Genomic DNA, 20,730 nt, shown 5'->3' on the forward strand with positions numbered 1-20,730 from the left:
TTTTTATGCTTTCCTTTTTAAAAAATAATATCAAGTGCTAGCCACAACCCACAGCTTTGACATTAGGAGAAAAGTGAAATCAATTATGACACGTGTTTATACTGTACTAAAATGCTTTTGAAAAATAAAATACTTTCCCATATTCATCAGTTATATCACTAACACAAAAACTATGAAAGTTATGGTAAAAAGTCCTGTTTGACACTTGAGGAATCTGATTTTAGAGGTAAATAACTTATCTGAGATTACTCAGATAATACACAGAGCCAAATTTCTAACCCAAATGGGCTGCTTTCAAAACTATCAGCCATTAGATTAGTATATTCTTGGACTTGCTAAGGTGCGAAGTTACTCATTCAAGAGCCACTTATGGGAATCAATAGATCCAGGGTTACAACCCAAACTTCATCTGCTGCTATTTATTGTCTGTGAAGCCACTAGCCAGTCCTCCCTACTTTTGCCTGCGGCCCTGCTCTCAGAGGCCACACCAGCTTGGCTCCCTACCTCCTTGGTTGCTTGAAACCTGCCACAATGAGTGGTTCTAACTAACTGAATTGCTGCACAGTCCACTCCCCTGGCTTCACCCACCAGATCCAAGAATCATGAGCATAGTCCCTGGCACAGACCTCCAAGCAGTGCTGGAACAGTAAGCCGCCCCTTCTTAGCTGTAGTTAATTAAAGATGGAGAAGCTCCAGACACACCGCAATGTTCCCATAAGCGCCCCCATCCTGATACCTAGGTGGTAACTTTGCTCCCAGAAGAACACCAAATGAGAGGGCATACCAAGAGTTTGTACTTTAGGAGTTCCCCGGTGGCTCGGGGGGTTACGGATCCAGCCTTGTTACTGCAGTGGCTTGGGTTGCTGCTGTGGCACAGTTTCAATCCCAGGGCTGGGAACTTCTGCATGCCAGGGGTGTGGCCTCCAAAACACAAAACCAAAAAAGAGTTCGTACTTTGAAAAAACTTAAATCTGATTACAAAACAATTTATGTTTAGTAAAGACATTCTGGAAAAACAGAGCTGATGAAATTTATCACCACCACCTGTCCCCTAGTCCCAGTCCTCAGATCATCAGTAACTATTGTCGACATTGTAGTGAACATCAGTCTGATTTTCTTTGTAATGCACAGAAATTAAAACTTTGTTGCCTTTACCCTGTGGTGACTAGTTTTGCAAGTGAGAAGCAAAGAATAACCATCACACCATTTAAAAGGTGATTTGCATGCTCATTGCTTCATTCACCGATGACATGAGTAGATAATACAGGCAGGTGGTTCCAGGAGCTGGAAAACAGCAGTGGACAAACTTGGTGGCCTTCAGGGAGCCGATAGCTTGGGGACAGTGAGACACTGGACAAATAAATAAACGCATGTAAGAGTTCAACTTTTGACAAGTATCCCAATGGAGATAAAAAAGGCGGAGGAAGTAAAGGAAAGAAGAAGATGCTTATGGGAATTCCCATTGTGGCGCAAAGGAAACCAACCCGACTAGTGTCCATGAGGATGCGGGTTCGATGCCTGGCCTCACTCAGTGGGTTAAGGATCCGGTGTTGCCATGAGCTGTGGTATAGGTTGCAAACACGTCTTCGATCTGGCATTGCTGTGGCTGTGGCTGTGGCTGTGGCTGTGGCTGTGGATGGCAGTGGCAGCAGCTGGCAGTGGCAGCTCTGATTAGACCCCTAGCCTCGGAGCTTCCATATGCCTCGGATGCGGCCCTTAAAAAAAAAAAAAAAAAATAAGTCACTTATGAACTGGATCTTGCTAAGCTCAGAGGGGGCCTTTCTGAGAATGTGCCCCTCAAGTAAAGATAATGATGTAGATGATGGGGACCACAGATGGGTCAAAAGATGCTGTGTAGTGGTGGCTGTTTATCACTTAAATCCATGCTTCCCTTTTGTTATGAGTCAAAGTGGATCGATTCTCCAAGTATGCAAAGATCTCAGAGGTGATTTAATGCAATGCCTTCACTGGGTAAATGTCAAGGGAGTGACCTAGGCAGAATCATGTCACCAGGGAAGAGCAGAAACATGTCTAAAGAGGCTCTTTTGACCCCCAAGCCCCGTCTATTATTACTGTAATATGCAGCTCCCTTTAGAGAAGAGGATTATAAAGAAATGTTGTGGGAGTTCCCACTGTAGCACAGTGGGTTAAGGGTCTGGCTTGTCTCTGTGGTGTTGCCAGTTCCATCTCCAGCCAGATGCAGGATCCAGTGTTGCTGTGGCGTAGGTTGTAGCTGTGGCTCTGATTCAATCCCTGCCCTGGGACCTTCCATAGGCCACAGGTGTGGCCAAAAAATGGGAAAAAAAAAATTTGCTCTATACCAGTCCCATAAATAAACAGTGATCAAATATAATCAATTACATAGTGTCTTGATCTTTTCATTTTTTTCTGATTCCAGGTCTGGGGTGAAAGAGTTCTTATTCATGAAATCAAGAGGCATCATAAATGGTGTTCTTATTCCAATGTTTCAATGGAGAGAAGAGTAAGTGAAAGATTATAGGGGAAAAAAAGCACACATTGGGTGATAAAATGTAATATCTTCAGCGTAGGGGAAGGTAGAGTCAAGCTTGCTGGTGGTTGGGTTTTCCTTTCAACAGAATAGGCCTCTGCTTCATAACAGAAACCCAGGTTGCTGCGTGGAGAGACCTGGTAACCAATCCAGTGGGTTGAAGCCGAATCACTGTGGTTTTTCTTTTTAAGATACTAAACCTTCCGGTTTTCTTGAGCCTCTTTTACAAACACTTGCTTTATTTATTGCATCATCAGCTGTATGGTAGTGGTTTCCTTTTTACCAGTGAACTGGATTATCCCACTGCAAATCTCCCTGGGGTTCTTGGAAAACATATCTGAAATTGATAAGAGCCAGGACATTCTGAAGGAAATACCCAACTAAGAAATCATTGACTGTTCTACAGAGTTTGTAGAGGTGTTAGGGGGATCTTAACAGAGACCTTTGGAAAGGTTGATCTCAAGGCCTTTTTTTTCTTTTTTTTCTTTTTTTTTTTTTAGGCTGCACCTGTGGCATATGGAAGTTCCCAGGGTAGGGGTCAAACAGGAGCTGCAGCTGCCGGCCTATACCACAGCCACAGCAGCACCCGATCCAAGCCTCATCTACGACCTATACCACAGCTCCCAGCAATGCAGGATCCTTAACCCTCTGAGCGAGGCCAGGGATCAAATCCGCATCCTCATGGATACTAGTCGAGTTGATTACCGCTGAGCCACAACAGGAACTCCTCAAGGCCTATTTTTACGTCTCAGGGGACCTTCCTGGAGTGCTCATCATTTAGAATACTGATACGGATGGGAATAAGCCTCATTGTGACGTCCTTGAGCCTTAAGCTCTGAAGTTGGCTATGCTTTTCCTAACCCAGCTGGGCTGCCACAAACCAAGCAGAAGTGCTTTGATCCAGGGAGAAAATACAGGCTTCATCGCAAGGGTAGGTTCACAGGCTTCCCAGATACCGGTCGCCTGCAACTCAAGGCTGCTTTCCTCTGTGTTGCAGCCCCCGGCTGGCATTTCTGCCCAGAAAAGGGCATTTTTCATGTGGCTTGGTGGCAGCACCATTTCCAGAGGGGACAGCCAGGGAGCTGGTGACGGCTGTCTGCAGAGGCAAGAAATCTTGTAAAGCCATCTTGCTTCCCTCTTGCCTCTTCAAAGGCTTTCCCCTCTCTTCTGGCTTTCTTTCCCTTTCTTAAACAAAATAAGCTATGCATGAGCATTAAGTGTGGCAAGAAGAGATATGAGTATTGCTGTGCCGGTGACTCGGTGTCTGAGTTCATGGGCTTGATGGCATCCATGGTCATTAAAGATGGGATCATAAGGAGTTCCCTGGTGGCCTAGTGGTTAAGGATCAGGCATTGTCACTGCCATGGCATGGGTTCAATCCCTGGCCTGGGAGTTTCTGCATGCCATGGACATGGCCCCCCCAAAAAAGGATGGGATCATAACTAAAAATCACATGTAAATGAATCTGTAAAATTCTTTGTACTCTAAGTAAAAAATTAGTATAAGCGAATATAGCTATTATTATTGTTGTTACTATTGAGGGGGAGAGGAATATGCTACCTTGAATCATAACACTTCAGCATATTAATTATTTATTTATTTATTTTGTTGGAGGGGTGGGCAAAGGAGAGAAAAGTATAGCTTTATGGCTTTGCCGGGCAAAGAAGGCCACAGCAGGCTTATGACCTCAAGTCTGTGCCTTCCTTTGGGAGAGATTAGGAAGAGGTTTTATAGATTGGGAGTAGAAAATAGGACCACAAGAGAAAGACTGAGGTAGATGCAAACTTGCATTCTTCTTCAAAATTGGTGTTTAGGGAGTTCCCATCGTGGCACAGTGGTTAACGAATCCGACTAGGAACTGTGAGGTTGCGGGTTCGATCCCTGCCCTTGCTCAGTGGGTTAAGGATCCGGCGTTGCCGTGAGCTGTGGTGTAGGTTGCAGACGTGGCTCGGATCCCATGTTGCTGTGGCTCTCGCATAGGCAGGTGGCTACAACTCTGATTCGACCCCTAGCCTGGGAACCTCCATATGCCACAGGAGCGGCCCTAGAAATGGCAAAAAGACAAAAAAAAAAAAAGTTTAAAAAAAAATTTGGTGTTTAGCGGCCCCAAGCACATACTGATTCTCTTTTTTTTTTTTTTTTTTTGCTTCTTAGGGCCACATCCTAGGTATATGGAGGGTCCCAGGCTATGGGTCCAAAAGTCACTTGAGAAGCAGTTAGTACATGAAGGACACAGCGACCCCATTGTCCCCTCGAAAGCAGGAAATCAGTCTCCATGTGAAGTGACTCTCCCTGTACCAGGAGGTTGGAGAGACATCCTTATCATCAGAGATGGGGAGTTCAAGCCTGAGAAAGTGGTGTAAACAAATGCTGTTACTTCCTCACTAATTTACTACCCCAAGCCCACGCTTGTGTTATCGATTCTCCATCAATTGAACACTTCTTTGACAAAGCCGCCTGCTTTACTCACTTCCACGAGTCTCATATTTTTGCAGACTTCCTTCCACATGAAATTCATTCAATTTGTTTTCCTCCTGTTTAATCATTTGATGTCAATGTAATAATGAGATCAGCCAAAGAACTTAGAAGGAAAGGAAATTTTCCTCCCCTCCTTTACAAATATGGCAAAACAAACAAACAAACAAAAAACAAAGAAAAAACATCTCCATGGAGAAAAGTGCCTAACTCTAGCAATAGCTAGATGAGATATTTTTTATAGGATAAACAACCTCTTCAGAAAAGTGCAGAATTCCATCGGATCCATCTCTCTGTCTCACACACACACAGAGTAGTGATTCTCAAGCTGTAACATAATTAACCACTTGTTAAAAAAAAACCCTGCAGATTCCCGAATCCCATCCTTAGATAGTCTGGTAAAATAAGTATGGGGTACCACCCAGAACGTTCTGTTTTAGGAACCTCACCAAAGGTTCCTGACACAAGCATCAGGTCTCTGGGCCAACTTACAAACCCTCCCCTCTCAAAAAGAGAAAGAACACTGAGTGTGGAATAGACAGTTAAATCACAAGAACCTGAGTGTCAACAGTCCCAAAGCTGATGTTCACATTTCAAACATTTGTTTATAAGCGTTTGTAGAGGACTCTCAATCTAATATTCATCCTTCATGGTTCCCCAAATAGCAGCAACCCTTAGCAGTAAAGAAAAATCACAGGAGAAAGAGGAAGGCTGTCCCGCCTTCTCCTGTACATAAGGCATCTCAGAGGGGAGTGAGGAAGATACAGAACTCTTTCAACGAAGGCAACTTTGCATTTCAGAGCTCTGTTTGATTTATGGAATAGAAGAGCATCCTGGAGTCCTCATAGGAAGGTTTCTCATGAATTGAGTTCTGTACGAAAGCTCTGTCTGTGTTCTGAGGTGCCTGAATTAATCTTTCTTTAAAGGTCCTTGTTGTTTTTTTAAAAAATCATTGGGAGTTCCCATAGTGGCTTAACAGTAACAAACCAGACTGGTATCCATGAGGATGTGGGTTCAATCTCTGGCCTCACTCAATGGGTTAAGGATTCAGCATTGCCGTGAGCTGTAGTGTAGGTCGCAAATGAGGCTCAGATCCCGCCTTGCTGTGGCTGTGGTGTAGACCAGCATCTACAGCTCGGATTCAACCCTAGCCTGGGAACTTCCATACGCTGTGGGTGCAGACCTAAAATAAATAAATAAATAAATAAATTTAAAAATCATTATGATATCCTTTTTTTTTTTTTTTTTCCTGGAGAAAGTAAAAGAGATATTTACCCAGCTGGGACTGTTGGTTGCCCTAATTACCATTCTACCTTTACTCACAGCCTTTTCTTTTTTCTTTCTTTCTTTCTTTCTTTCTTTCTTTCTTTCTTTCTTTCTTTCTTTCTTTCTTTCTTTCTTCCTTTCTTCCTTCCTTCCTTCCTTCCTTCCTTCCTTCCTTCTTTCTTTTATGGCCATATCTGTGGAATATGGAAGTTCCCAGGCTAGGGGTTGAATCGGAGCTGCAGCTCCTGGCCACAGCCCCACCGGATCCTTAACCCACTGAGCGAGGCCGGGGATCCAACCTGCAACCTCACAGAGACAACATCAGGTCCTTAACCCGCTGAACCACAACAGGAACTCCACCACAGCCTTTTCTTTTAAATCCTAGACAATTTATTTAATCTCTCTATGCCTCAGTTTCCTCACCTATAAGGTGAGTGTTGATGATAGAATATTTGATCAAGTCTAAGATGAACATTCGCCCATATGTTAATATCTCTGAAATCGGAGTACACCTCACCATTGACAAATTTTTTTTAAAGTATTGTTGGCTAGACTAACTGGTGGATTTTTTTTAGGGTTGCATAAAATAATGAAGTGTCTTCATGTTGTCTTTGACTAGATGAAATATGATAATAATGTGTGTATCCTAAGGTTTGGAGAGGGTTGAGTCAGGAAACAAAATGCTTAGAACTGTGGTGCACTAATATTAATCACTAATAAGTGTAATTTATGAGTATTCTCACCTGTGGATGGATTATAAATTAATGATCTCTTTGATGGCCCTCTTGATTGTTTCCAATATTCCTACCATTATATATTGCATCGAATATCTTTATATGTAAAACTTTTTTTTTTTTCTTTTGAGGGCTGCATCTGCAGCATACGGAAGTTCCCAGGCTAGGGGTTGAGTCAGCGCTGCAGCGGCAGGCCACAGCCACAGCCATGCAGGATCTGAGCCTCGTCTGTGACCTACCCTGCAGCTTGCAGCAACATTGATACTTAACCTGCTGAGGGAAGCCAGGAATCTAACCCCCATCCTCATGGATACTAGTTGGATTCTTAACCCATTGAGCCACAACGGAAACTCCTAAACCTTTCTGTGCACCTCTAATTAGAATAGATTCCTAGAAGTGGAATGACTAAGACAGAAAGCGTGACTGTATTGAAAAGATGGGTGTACAAAAAAGTCAGAAAGTCAGTCACATCTGGGTTAGGGTCACCAGAGGAACTTAGCCATTTTCCTTAACGTTTCTACATCCCAATTTTTGCATATAACAAATAGGGTAATAATAAAATTCACAGGTGTAACAGAGAAAAACCACCAGCCCAGAATGGCATCACTTGAGCTACAGTCCAGGATTTCAAACTTAGACTTAATACCTACCCTATTTGCAGTTTCAATCTCCCCTAGAAATGCAGTCTTAATTAAGCAGCCTGGAATTTTCTGGTCAGCACCAATGACCTCATCTGTCACATGGGGCCTTTCCATCTGTCCTCCCCTTCCTTGCCAAGAAGAGGCCATCTGTGTGATAAAATCCTGCCTGTTCCCCTACCTCTCCCCTACCCAAAAGCTTCCTTAAAATAATCCTTTTGTTTCTTTTGCTAATAGCTCCCTTGCCCCCACCATTCTCCCTATAAAAACTCTGTTTTGGACAACCCCTTGAAGAGCCATTTACTTCTAAGACGGTCTGCCACTGGATTTATGAACCATTGAATAAAACCTGTTCCATCTTCAACTTTATTTAGAGGAATTGTGTTTTTTTGTTTTGTTTTGTTTTTGTCTTTTTAGGGCCAGATTCTCAGCATATGGAGGTTCTCAGGCTAGAGGTCGAACTGGAGCTGCATCCCCTGGTCTACACCACAGCCATAGCAACGCCAGATCCGAGCCATGTCTGTGACCTACACCACAGCTCATGGAAATGCCGGATCCTTAATCCACTGAGCCTGTGTCCTCATGGATGCCAGTCAGATTTGTTTTTGCTGAGCCAAGACAGGAACTCAGGAGTTGTGATTTTTTTAACACAAGCATCTTGAGAAGTTTAAATAAAATGCTGCAATTAGACACAATACAATACTGGCCCTAGTAAGTTCACATTGAGGGGAAGCTATTTTACCAGGATGTTGGGGCACAGGCAGTAAGCAGGGCTTCAGGTTATGTCTTTGAAGGAGTCTGCAGGGCACTGTGTGAAACCACCAGTGTCCAACAGTGGCCCCGTGTGGCCATTATAGAAATAGCAGCCGCAGAAAGCAAGCTCTTGTGGGAAATGATTCCTCAGTTCTTCCTCCTGGTGTTGGTGGACTAGACTGTCCCCTGACAGAAGCCTGTTCGGGGGTTCTTGAACCATCAGAGCTAGACAGATGTGGGAAAGGGATAATTGGCTTTGCCAATCTGAATAGGATGGCTTGAGAGATTGCTTTAAATATTGATGCATCATGACCTCATCAATACCTATGAACTGGGGAAATTTTATCATCATTTCTATGGAAACTGATAGGAACAGCTTACTGTTCCTATCTCTGCTTAATGTAACCATGAAACATCGCTTGGGCAATTTTTTTTTTGTCTTTTTGCTATCTCTTGGGCCGCTTCCGCGGCATATGGAGGTTTCCAGTCTAGGGGTCGAATCGGAGCCGTAGCCACTGGCCTACGGCAGAGCCACAGCAACGCGGGATCCGAGCCGCGCGTCTGGAACCTACACCACAGCTCACGGCAACGCCGGATCGTTAACCCACTGAGCAAGGACAGGGACCGAACCCTCAACCTCATGGGTCCTAGTCGGATTCGTTAACCACTGCGCCACGATGGGAACTCCCCCGCTTGGGCAATTTTATGTGTCCCTTACAAATCCTAACAAACTTTAAGACTGAACAGTGGTTGCGGTGAGAAGTTGATACTCAGGCTATAATTCTCCAAAGGCCTCCTGTCTTGAATTTGTGGAGTAGCTGGGGTGGGGGGTAGAGTTTAGAAATATATCCAATGAGAACATTGGATATATTAAACAATTGCTTTGTCAGATGATCAATTTACGTATTTCATCTATTTTATTTCCCAGAACTTCCTGCCAATCTTAATTCCATGGTTTCAACAATCTATTCACAAGGGTTAAATAAAAGAGGAGTTCCCGCTATGGACACAATGGGATCGGTGGTGTCTCTGCAGAGGCAGGGTCATGGGTTCGGTCCCCAGACTGGCCCAATTAAGGATTCAGTGTTGCTGCAGCTGTGGCATAGGTTTCAACACCAGATTGGATTCGATCTCTGGACCAGGAACTCTATATGCCTTCGGGTGGCCAAACAAGAAAAAAAAATAATAAAAGAGGATATCACAAATATAGAGAATAGACTTGTGGTTGCCAAGGGAGGAAGGGTTGGGAGTTTGGGATTAGCAGATTCAAACCGTTATACATAAAATACCACTGGACAGGCGTTCCCGTAATGGCTCAGCAGAAACCAATCTGGCTAGGATCCATGAGGATGAAGGATCGATCCCTGGCCTCTCTCAGTGGGTTAAGGATCCCGAGTTGCCATGAGCTGTGGTGTAGGTCAGCGGCTCAGATCTGTGGCTGTGGTATAGGCCAGCAGCTGAAGCTCCAATTCGACCCCTAGCCTGGGAACTCTCATATGCCTCAGGTGCGGGCCTAAAAAGACAAAATAAAAAAATAAAATAAAATACCACTAGACAGAACATACCTGTTGAGTTAGCTATTTGCTTCAGCAGAGGATGGACTCTCTGAAAGCAGAAACATGGTTTACTCTGTGTTGTTGTTGTTGTTTGTTTGTTTGTTTTCTTTTTATCACCACACTTGTGGCATATGGAAGTTCCCAGGCCAAGGGTCGAATCCGACCTGCAGCTGCAGCCTATGCCAATCCTTAACCTACTGAAGGAGGCCAGGGATCAAACTCACATCCTAGCAGAAACATGGGTCCTTAACCCACTGAACCACAAAGGCAACTCATGTTTATTCTTTATATAAACCTTATAGCACCTCATAGTACTGGCATGGAGTTTTAAGGGACTATGTCTTAATTGAATTCTAAGTGTTTGTGTTCCTCTTCCTGCAGTTTAGCAGAGTAAAATGATGAAAGCAAGAATTTGAGTTTGTTCCCTAATGACACACAAACATAGCGAGTCCCTGACAGAGGCAGGACCAGAATCCAGGTCTATATTTATAGCCCCTGGCATTCTTTCTGTATGTCCGACCTCACCTGCTGTCCTCTTATAAGGACACCAGTCACATCCATCCCCCCCATTCATCTTCACTTCTTACAACTCTAATAACCCTATTTCCAAATAAGGTCACATTCCGAGGTGCTGGGGGTTAGGACTGCAGCATACCTTTTTGGAGGAGGTCACAATGTAATCAAGAAAAAACGTAAACTTTGTAAGCCAGGGAGTTCCCTGGTGGTCTAGTGGTTAGGATTTGGTGCTTTTATCACCTCGGCCTGGGATTTAATCCCTGGTGGGGGAACTGTGATTCCACATCAAGATGCTGCACAACTTGAGGGCAAAACACAAAAACATTTTGTGATTCAATTAGTTGAGGCTACCACTGGCAACAAGCATTCAATAATAACTGGAGTTTGTTTTTTTTTTTTTCCCATGTTTGAGAGAATCTATGGGGGTAATTTTTTTTTTATTGAAGTGTGCTTGATTTACAATGTTGTGTAAATTTCCACTGTACAACACCATGTTTCAGTTATACATTTATATACATTCTTTTTTCATTTATGTATATGAATACAGTTATACATTTATATACATTCTTTTTTCCATTATGTTTTATCACAGGATATTGAATATAGTTCCATATGCTATATAGTAGAAGCTTGTGGAGAACTAAGGATTTCGCCACAACTAACCATGCCCCTCCCTCACCTTGCCTTTCAAAGGGCTCTGCTGAAAACCTTCCAGGAGTCTGGGCTTTTTTAAGGCATGAGCCACCTGTCTCTTTGCTTGGTTCTGCAATAAACCTTTCTATGCTCCAAACTCTGACATTACCCCTTTGTTTGGCCTCACTGTGTGTTGGGCACATGGGCTTGTATGTGGCAACAAATGGATGAAGAACAGTCTTTTCAACAAATAGTGCTGGGATCAGAGTTTCCGTTGTGGCTCAGCAGGTTTGGAACCCTGACTAGTACTCATGAGGATGCAGCTTCAATCCCTGGCCTTGCTCAGTGAGTTAAGTGTCCAGCATTGCTGTGAGCTGTGGTATAGGTCAAAGACATGACTTGGATCTGGTGTTGCTGTGGTTATGGTGTAGGCTGGCAGCTGCAGCTCTGATTTGACCCCTAGCCCGGGAACTTCCATATGCTGCACCCACAGCCCTAAGAAGCAAAAAAAAAAAAAAAAAAAAAAAGAGTACTTGGATAATTGGATATCCATATCCAAAAAAATCAAGCTGGATGCCTACCTAGCACTAAATAAAAAATTAACCTAAAATGGACCAAAGACCTAAATGAAAGAGCTAAAAATATAAAATCTTAGAAGTAACATAAGGGTAAGTCTACACAACCTTGGGTTAGGCCATGCTTTCTAGAGTCGACCCTAAAAGCACAGCCAACAAAGGAAAAATCAGAGAAATTGGATTTCATCAAAATTCCCTTTTATGTTTCAAAGGTACCATCAAAGAAGTGAAATTCGACACATGGAATGGGATAAAATATTTGCAAATCATATATCTGACAAGGGACTTATATCCAGAATATATAAAGAACTCATAAAACAATAGAAAAAAGACAAACAATCTAATTTAAAAATGGGCAAAGGATCTGATTAGATATTTCTCCAAAGAATATACACAAATGACCCATGATCACAGGAAAAAAAAAAAAAGCTATGGAAAATAGCTTCATTGATAAGAATGTGCAGAAATTAGAGCTATGGAAAATAGCTAATGTTGATAAGAATGTGCAGAAACTAGAAAACACATACACCGTGGTAAGAATGAAAATGATGCAGCTGCATGTGGTTCCTCAAAAAGTTAAACATAGAGCTATACTGTGATCTAGCAATTCCACTCCTGGGTGTACCCAAGAGAAATGAAAACATATGTCCACACAAAAGCTTGCACATGAACATTCATAGCAGCATTATTTATCATAACAAAAAGGTGGAAACAACCCAAATGCCCATTAACTGAGGAATGGATAAGCAGCCACATGTGGCATATTCATACAATGGAATATTACTTTGCCATAGAAAGGAAGGGGTACCAAGACATGTCATTACATCATATTGTATGATTCCATTTATATGAAATGTCCAGAGAGGCAATTCTATAGAGATGCATAGTAGGTAAGTGGTTATTTAGGGCTGAGGGGGTGGCGATGAGGGGTGGTAGCTAATGGGCACAGGTTTCATTTGGAGGTGATGAAAATGCTTTAAAATGATTGTGGTTATTGCACATCTTTGTGAATATACTAAAAATCTTGAATAGCACACCTAAAGGGGCGAATTGTGTAATATGAATATATGAATTAAATATCAATAAAATCATTCCAAAAAAAGAAAGGGAAGAAAAGAAGGAAGGGAGGAAGAGAAAGAAAGCAAGAAAGAAATAAAGGAAGGAAGAGAAAGAGAGGGAGGGAGGAATGAAAGAAGAGAGAAAGAAAGGAAGAAAGAAAGAAACCTTGCACCAGGAAACCTGGGTTTAACTCCCATCTCAGTCCCTGCCTAGCTGTACAACTTTAGAAATGTCACTTAACCCCTCTGTGCCTTAGCCTACCCATAAGTAAATGGAGATAATGAGTCCTACCTCACAGGGCTGTTGCAAGGATTAAAAGAGTCAACACCTGTAAAGCACATACAACAGTGTTTGGTCAAGAAAAAGTGTTGTTCAGTTATACAGGGAATGGATGGTCAACGCCACCTGCTGTAGAGCACAGAAATCTCTACTCAATATTCTGTGATAACCTCTACGGGAAAAGAATCTGAAAAAGAATGTATATGTGTATATGTATAACCCAATCACTTTGCTGTACGGTAGAAATTAACACAACATTGTAAATCAACTATACTTCAATATAATTTAAAAATAAAGAGAAAAGACAAAAAGAAACAGTGTTATGGTTTATTATATTCTCAGTTTCCCAAGTCAGTGCTCCTTCCTCCTGCCCTTGCTGTCTGGTTCTGTTTTCACGGCTATGTGAAAGAGTAGGTGGTGTGCTCGTTCTCTGGGGGTCTTCTTTTGGAGAACCTGGAGAGCGGGAACAAAACGTGTTGAAAACCTCAGCCATCCCCATTCAAGCCGCGTCTCAATTTCTTTTACACGTGAACGTTTTTCTCCTACTTTGACCCTCTAGGCTTCCCATCCTCTGGGCCTCGGCGCACATGCGCAGACGCCCGGCGACCTCCCGGCTCGGAGTCTCCGCCGCTCTGACAATGGCGGCCCGCGGCGTGGGACTGTTGACCCGGTTGTCCCTCGGTGCTCAGAGAAGTCAAGTCCAGCGTGCTCTCCGTAGGCTTCTCAGTTGTCCGGGAACGGTGGCCGCAGACCTCAGGAGAGAAGAGCAGTTCTCGGGGAGCGCGGAGACAGGTAAAGGCGCCGGGTCTGTAGTCGCGGTGGGAGAGGGAAGGGGAAGCGGCCGTGGACCCTTTGGGGTTGGGGGAGGCCGCGTCCCGTCCTCGGCAGACCTCCCTCGGGGAACCGAGGGCCGCCGCCGTGGCTCGGACTGGCGGTGGGGTGGGTTGTGACGGTTCTTTTCCGGGGACTCCTGTGCACAGTGATGACGTTATTGGAACCTGTGAAGTGCGTGCTGGCAGCACGGTTTGCTAGTGTTTGACAATTTGGCAAAGTAACGTTGCGGGTAATGAAAGTGATGCCTCGGCTCAGTCAGTCGCTTCCTTAGTCCCAAATGTAACTGGTTTTGATGCTTACAAGGTGCTGATGGAGGCTGAGCGTGGTGAAGCCGTTGATTAATAACGGGGATTCCCGGTCATCCAGTGGAGGGTTCTGCCTCTGAAATTACTGTCGGTTGCTTTATGTTTCTGGCCGTTTTGAGCAAAATCAGCTTGGTACCAGGTTTGAATCCACTGGAACAGGCTGTTGTCCCTCAGGCGTTCTAAATTTATATGTAAGTGTATTAAGTCCACCATGCTTGAACCTCTCTTGTGACCCAGGAGCTGCGTATATGTTCTTTACAATTCTTGAACAAATCTAGCAAGAAATGCATCCCTGTCTCCATTTTAGTGATGTGGAAAGAGGCGCAGAGAGCTAAGTGATTTTCAGCCAAGTTAATTTAAAATCCTTTGTTAAACAAAATGTGTTGATGTCTACCATTTCCTGGAGCTATAGTTTTAAGAAACAAAATAATTTCTGGGGACAGTTCTAAGGTAGACTAAACAAGTACAGTATTTCCCCTAAAATAAATGATAAGATTGCTGTCCTCATCAGTCTGTGTGAAAGACTCATATTGACAGAATGAGAAATATTAGTTAAAACGACAGTTCATTGAAATGCCGATTGTGTTGTATTTAGTAGACGCTGCTTCTGTTAAAAATTCTTAAGTGACTGGAAATTGGAGCAAAACTTCTGCCAAAGAAGCTATTGCATTTTAACGTGGTTTACGTTTGAGTTTTTTGTATGCTTTTTGAGATATGAAACCTCTGAACTAGGCTTGGAAAGAGTAATTATTACTCCGTTTTATAATTGTGGAAACAGACTAGCCCAGGTGGCTTGTTCAGATTTACTCAGCTATTCAATAGCAAAGGTAAGAATAAAACCTTCTGATTCCACGGCTTCACTTAGTAAAGCTTTGTTGTTTTTCTTAGGAAATGTGTCTCATTTTGTATCATTCGGATAACATAACCGTCTAAAATATTTAGGGACTCAGGAGGCATAACTAGTAACAATCCTCATTTGAATGTCTTTTTCATTTTTAAAGAGAAGCTACCTACACCTTATAATTCACTTAGAAGTATACAGTTTTGTGGAGTTCCCGTTGTGGCACAGTGGTTAACGAATCCGACTAGGAACCATGAGGTTGCAGGTTCGGTCCCTGCCCTTGCTCAGTGGGTTAACGATCTGGCGTTGCCATGAGCTGTGGTGTAGGTTGCAGACATGGCTCGGATCTCGCGTTGCTGTGGCTCTGGCGTAGGCCAGGGGCTACAGTTCCGATTCGACCCCTAGCCTGGGAACCTCCATGTGCCGCGGGAGCAGCCCAAAGAAATAGCAAAAAGACCAAAAAGAAAAAAAAAAGTATATAGTTTTGTAATTAGAAGGAAACTGAAAAATATCCAATTCAGTTTTTCACTCAGTGTGAGAACTCATTGCCACAACTTTGGTAGTTACATTTTCTGGTAACAAGAGACACACTATTGGAATTCCCGCTGTGGCCCAGTGGGTTAAGAATCTGACAGCAGTGGCTCGGGTCACTGCGGAGGTTCAGGTTTGATCCCTGGCCAGGCTTAGTGGGTTAAAGGATCTGGCATTGTCAGAGCTGTGGTGTAGGTTGCAGCTGTAGCTTGGATTCAGTCCCTGGCCCAGGAACTTCCCTATGCTGGAGATGCAGCCATAAAATAAAATAAAAAGAAAACAAACACACTTGCGGTTCCTGCTGTGGTGCGATGGGATTGGCAGCATCTTGGGAGCCACTGGGAAGTGGGTTCCATCCCTGGCCCGGCACAGTGGGTTAGGGATCTGGTGTTGCTGCAGCTGTGGTTTAGTCTCCACTGTGGCTCCGATCTAATCCTGGGAACTCCAAAAATGACCGGGGCGGGGGGGGAGAAAAAGAATAAGCCCACTTCCATTTTTGGTCAGGCTCTTAATGGCTGAAAAATAGTTACATAATCTACTAATTTCCTATTTCCTTGTTGGTCTTAGTTTTGACATAACTTTCATGTGAGTAGTAGAAAGAACGCTGATGTAAGGACAAGAATAGGTAGTGTATTGTTCAGGACTTTTTGGGTGCAGGTGACAGTAACTCATACTAGCTTAAGTAGAAAGGGAGGATATACCAACCATGTCACCGTACCCAAGAAGGAGACGTGGCTACTTTAGGGTCTGGATGGATGTGGTCAGAGTGAGTTATTGTTTCCTCAGCTCCTCAGCTATTGTTTGGTGGCCTCCTTATCTCAGATTCTTCTGTGGGGCTTTAAGAGAGAGGTGGGGGGTTGGATGGCATTAGCAGCTCTGTGTTCACAGCTTACAGCTTTATGCAAAGGGAAGAAGAAATAATCTTTTGCCTGAACTTGAAAAATTCTGAGAAAGAAGTTGTCATCATCACAACCCCACCTTCTGGACCAAGAGGAACTGTTTAAAATGATTGGATAGTCCTGGCCAGTCTAATGGGGGCACACGTGATGGCAATCCCACCACACCCTGCAAGCAGGGTTGTGCTGGTACCAGAACTAGGGGAAACAGATGCCAGGCAACCAAACAGCTGCCAGGCCCTACAGGAGGCTACCCAGTTTGTTAGACATTGACTTTGTGCAGCTTTTTCACCAGTAATGACACCTATGGTATAGTGAGATTTGGAAGAGAATGTTTTTGTGAAAACTGCAAAGTGCTGCACCAGTGGAAGGACAGACAGCTCCCAGGTTCTCATTAGTTTTTAACCAGGTTGTAAGTCTCCACTTTTTCTGTCTGTTTCTAGACCTTTTATTACTCCTATCTGACGCTCCCTGGTTCACTAGCATCCTTCGTATCCATTATGCCCAGAACAGGGCATGTACTCCACGTGCGGCCTGACCAGTAAACACTAAAGAAATACTAGTACCCCTTGAGTTTGGATTTCATATCTGTATCCATCCTCCCTCCTTCTCCCCTGAGAAGCTAAGACATTCCTTGATGCATTTTGAGCTTCCATCAAATCAAACTTTTGGGCCTCTTTTATATGCAACTACTGCTAACTGAATTTTTCCCCCATTATGTGCTTGTGTCTTCATGTTGTTTTAAATTCTAAATATAGAACAATATTTATTTTTTGTGTTTATGCTTACCAGATTATGTCATTAAGACCATCGCAAATTTGAGTCTGTCTTAAAATATTAGCACTTACTAGTTTTTCCTCCCAATTTTGTGTGGTTTGTACATTTGACAAGCCTTTTGTAAGATAACGAACTCAGGACATTTTGTCCCCTCCTTCGAGACTCTGTCGTGTCCGCATCACTCGCACCTAGCACCTACTGATGTTTAAGGCCAGAGCTATTAATATCGTGGATCCTGCCTCCCACCTTCCCAAAATATTGCTCCATCTTTCATCACACCTCTCTGTCTCCCTCTAAAATTCAGTCTCTGCTCTTCTCCCATAAGCCAGCTGCAGGGATACACTTGGGAGCATAAAAGTGCAGAGACTTTGTATACGTTGTTTGTAATAGTGAAAAAAGGTAAACCATTTAAATATCTATCAGTAGAGGATTGACTAAATTACCATAAGTATCCAAGCATACTTAGGCAGTATTTTTATTTTTATTATTTTATTTTTTATAATTTTTATTTTTTCCATTATAGCTGGTTTACAGTGCTCTGTCAATTTTCTGCTGTACAGCAAGGTGACCCAGTCACACATGCATGTATACATTCTTTTTTCTCACAATATCATGTTCCATCATAAGTGACTAGATGTGGCTCCCAGTGCTACACAGCAGGATCTCATTGCTCATCTATTCCAAAGGCAATAGTTTGCATCTATGAACCCCAAATCCCCAGTCCATCCCGCTCCCTCCCCCTCCGCCTTGGCAACCAGAAGTCTGTTCTCCAAGTCCATGAGTTTCTTTTCTGTGGAAAGGTTCATTGGTGCCATGTATTAGATTCCAGATATATGTGATATCATATGGTATTTGTCTTTCTCTTTCTGACTTACTTCACTTTGCAGTTATTTTTAAAAATGAGGTAAAAGTATATCTACTGACATGAAAAGATACCCACAATGTATTAACTATTTAAAAGCATATTACAGAATAGAGAATAGAACTTATAGTACCTTTTTGGTAATTTCAATTGTGTAAAAAATGTTTATCTCTGGAGAGATAAAAATGTTTATGTTTATATATGCCTTGAAAAATGTCTGGAAAGGTAAGTAAGTATCAAACCTAATACTTGGGTATTAGAGGGAGAGAACTGGGGGAGGATTTATACTTTGACTCTATAAAAGTTTGGCTTTGCTTTTACAGTAAGCAGCTGGGCATGGTCTAAACTCGGTATAGACCGGAGACAAGAAGATAGAGGTGGTAATCACAGCTGGAAAAGTGGGTGAGGTGGTCTAGGCAAAGCCTCTACCATACCATATCACAGCTTATCAAGAAAAAAAAAAAAGGAAATAAGAGTCCAACTGGGAGGGCTATTGGTGGATAGGTCCGAGTAAGGGTAGCCCCTGTCCGAAATACGGAAGACAGACACCCTAACATATGGTCATAAACTCGATGCCATGACTCATGTTCTTCCCTAGATGTCGCAGTAAGGTAACGCAGAGGTGGAAGTGATTCCGCCTTGGGGAGTCAGCTGTCATCACAGACCTGAGCAGGACTTGGAGGATGAGTGGGAGTTAGCGAGGCAGAAACGAGAAGGTGGGCCTTCCAGCCAGAGAGAAGTAGCGTGAACAGTTCATATTGTGTGTGATGGTGTTGTGTGCAGAGCACCGTAGATTCCAGCGCAGAGGAGGGGGTGGTGGGAGTTGACAGGGGAGAGGCGAGGGAACAAGATGCCAAGAACTTTATACCCAGGTTCTGGGGTCCGGCCCTGAATGTGAATGCGGTAGGGAATGAGACAGTCTAAAAAAGATGATTTTCCAAAGATGACTTTGGCAGCAGCATAGAGAACAGTCTGAAAAGGACAAGACTAGAGTGAATGAGACCCGTTTGGGAATCAGGCTGGGTGTCCAGGCCTGAAGTAAGAGATCCATGTTAGAGATTGGCAGCCAGTGTAGAGGTGAAGACGTTGTGAGGTGAGTGTAGGAAAGATATCACATATGTTTGATCAGGAATGTGGCGCAGGTTGGGGTATAAGTTTTCTGGGGAGACCTGACTAGGTTGATGCTGACGAGCAGAGTTTAGGGTCCAGCCGGCTCTTTTACGTCATTAGCCCACATTTCTCTGCCCTGTCCATGAGGATGGCTTGGTTTGCTGAAATGAAGCTTCAGTGTGTTTGCAGTATGCCCTTCAAATCTATCAGTTTTGTAATCTTTTGAAAGAAGACAAGGCTGAAAGCCTTTGCTGATTTCCTTGCATCAGTTAATTCTCTGTTCTTGTAATTTGTATTGTTTGTAATCTCTTTGGAATTAGAACTTGAGCAATTTTCTTTTTCCTTATACTTAGTTCACTGGTGGATCTTTGCTTTCATCAGTGGATTGTTATTATTTGGCCACACTTGTGGCGTATGGAAGTTCCTGGGTGAGGGATTGAATCTAGGCCGCAACTTTTACCTATGTGGGATCGTTAAACCACTGTGCTGGGCTGAGGATCCAGCCTGCACCTTTCAGCCACTGAAGAGACAACACCAGATCCTTCACCCGCTGTGCCACAGTGGGAGCTCCTCATCAGTGGATTATTAATATTTAAGTCTAATATTTGCCTATCACAGCTCTTGTCTTCATTTCCTGTGAACCACTAACCCCTGGATGGTTTCTAATGGAAGCAAACAAACAAAAAACCCAACAAATCAAAAAACCAAAAACAAAACCAAGCAACCCTCTATTTTTTTTCCAGTAAAAAGTGTCATTAACTCCTTATGGACAGTGACTCAAGTTTTCAAATTCTTTGGTTTCCCTGTGATGCCAAGCACATGATAGTTGATAATTCGTTGTTAATTGTTTGACCAGGACCAAGACCTTTTATAAAGAAAAACTAATAACTTACTTTACATTACATTAAAGTCTAATTTCTTTTAGGCTTTGGAATATTACAGCTTACACAGACTTTGTATGTGTATTTTTGTGGAGGCGTTAAGTGAGTGATTTTACTTTTCTAGTTTTGCTTTTAAAATTTTGTGAAACTTTCCGTTTTGTAGCACTATACATTGAATATAATCCATCAGAACAGAGTGGACAGTTTAATGGCAGTGACAAGAGAATGGTAAAATGAAAACTGAAAGTATAGCTTCAAACCCTAATAAAGGAGGAGAAGAAAGTGTGATTAGGAGAACGTTGGTCGTAGTCAGGTATAAAGTCTTTATATACCTTATCAACATATGCTTTAAATTTTACCTGTGTGTGTGCTGGCAATGTCTTGTCTCATTCACAGGCTCTGAAGACAGGATTCCCAAGAAGCGATTCTCAGAGGTGCAAGAAGAAAGACGAGAACAGGCCCAGCGGACAGTGTTAATCCACTGCCCAAATAAAATCAGTGAGAAGAAGTTTCTCCAGTATTTATCCCAACACGGACCCATTAACAGCCACTTCTTCTATGAAAGCTTTGTAAGTACTTGAAAAACAATCTAATGTTACATTCATGCTTTTTTAAAGTTGTTTTTTTCCTCCGTTGTCTCTGCCATATGATCAAGTTAGATTCTCTTTTTATATGCTACATCTTTCCTTATCTAAATTTC

The 20,730-nt window shown here is 42.9% G+C and overlaps 1 protein-coding gene and 1 long non-coding RNA gene across 4 annotated transcripts in view; one reads left to right on the forward strand and one right to left on the reverse strand.

Annotated features, from left to right (window-relative positions):
• Positions 1-13,306: 13,306 nt before the first annotated feature.
• LOC125112430 (uncharacterized) lies at positions 13,307-13,606 on the reverse strand. Its single transcript, XR_007131163.1, has 2 exons — positions 13,540-13,606; positions 13,307-13,446 (listed from the first exon to the last, which is right to left on the reverse strand). It is a non-coding gene; the product is annotated as an uncharacterized LOC125112430 (long non-coding RNA).
• MTPAP (mitochondrial poly(A) polymerase) overlaps positions 13,570-20,730 on the forward strand; it is a 102,468-nt gene continuing 95,307 nt past the window's right edge. For all 3 annotated transcript variants that reach the window (XR_007131162.1, XR_007131161.1, XM_047754620.1), the window contains exons 1-2: positions 13,570-13,785; positions 20,427-20,599. Coding sequence is in view for 1 of the 3 variants with exons in the window: in XM_047754620.1 (XP_047610576.1) it covers positions 13,581-13,785; positions 20,427-20,599 (378 nt within the window). In the remaining 2 variants the exon portion in view is untranslated. The remainder of the gene's footprint in view (positions 13,786-20,426; positions 20,600-20,730) is intronic.

This window comes from Phacochoerus africanus, chromosome 12, assembly GCF_016906955.1.
Source record: "Phacochoerus africanus isolate WHEZ1 chromosome 12, ROS_Pafr_v1, whole genome shotgun sequence".
NCBI lineage: Eukaryota > Metazoa > Chordata > Mammalia > Artiodactyla > Suidae > Phacochoerus > Phacochoerus africanus.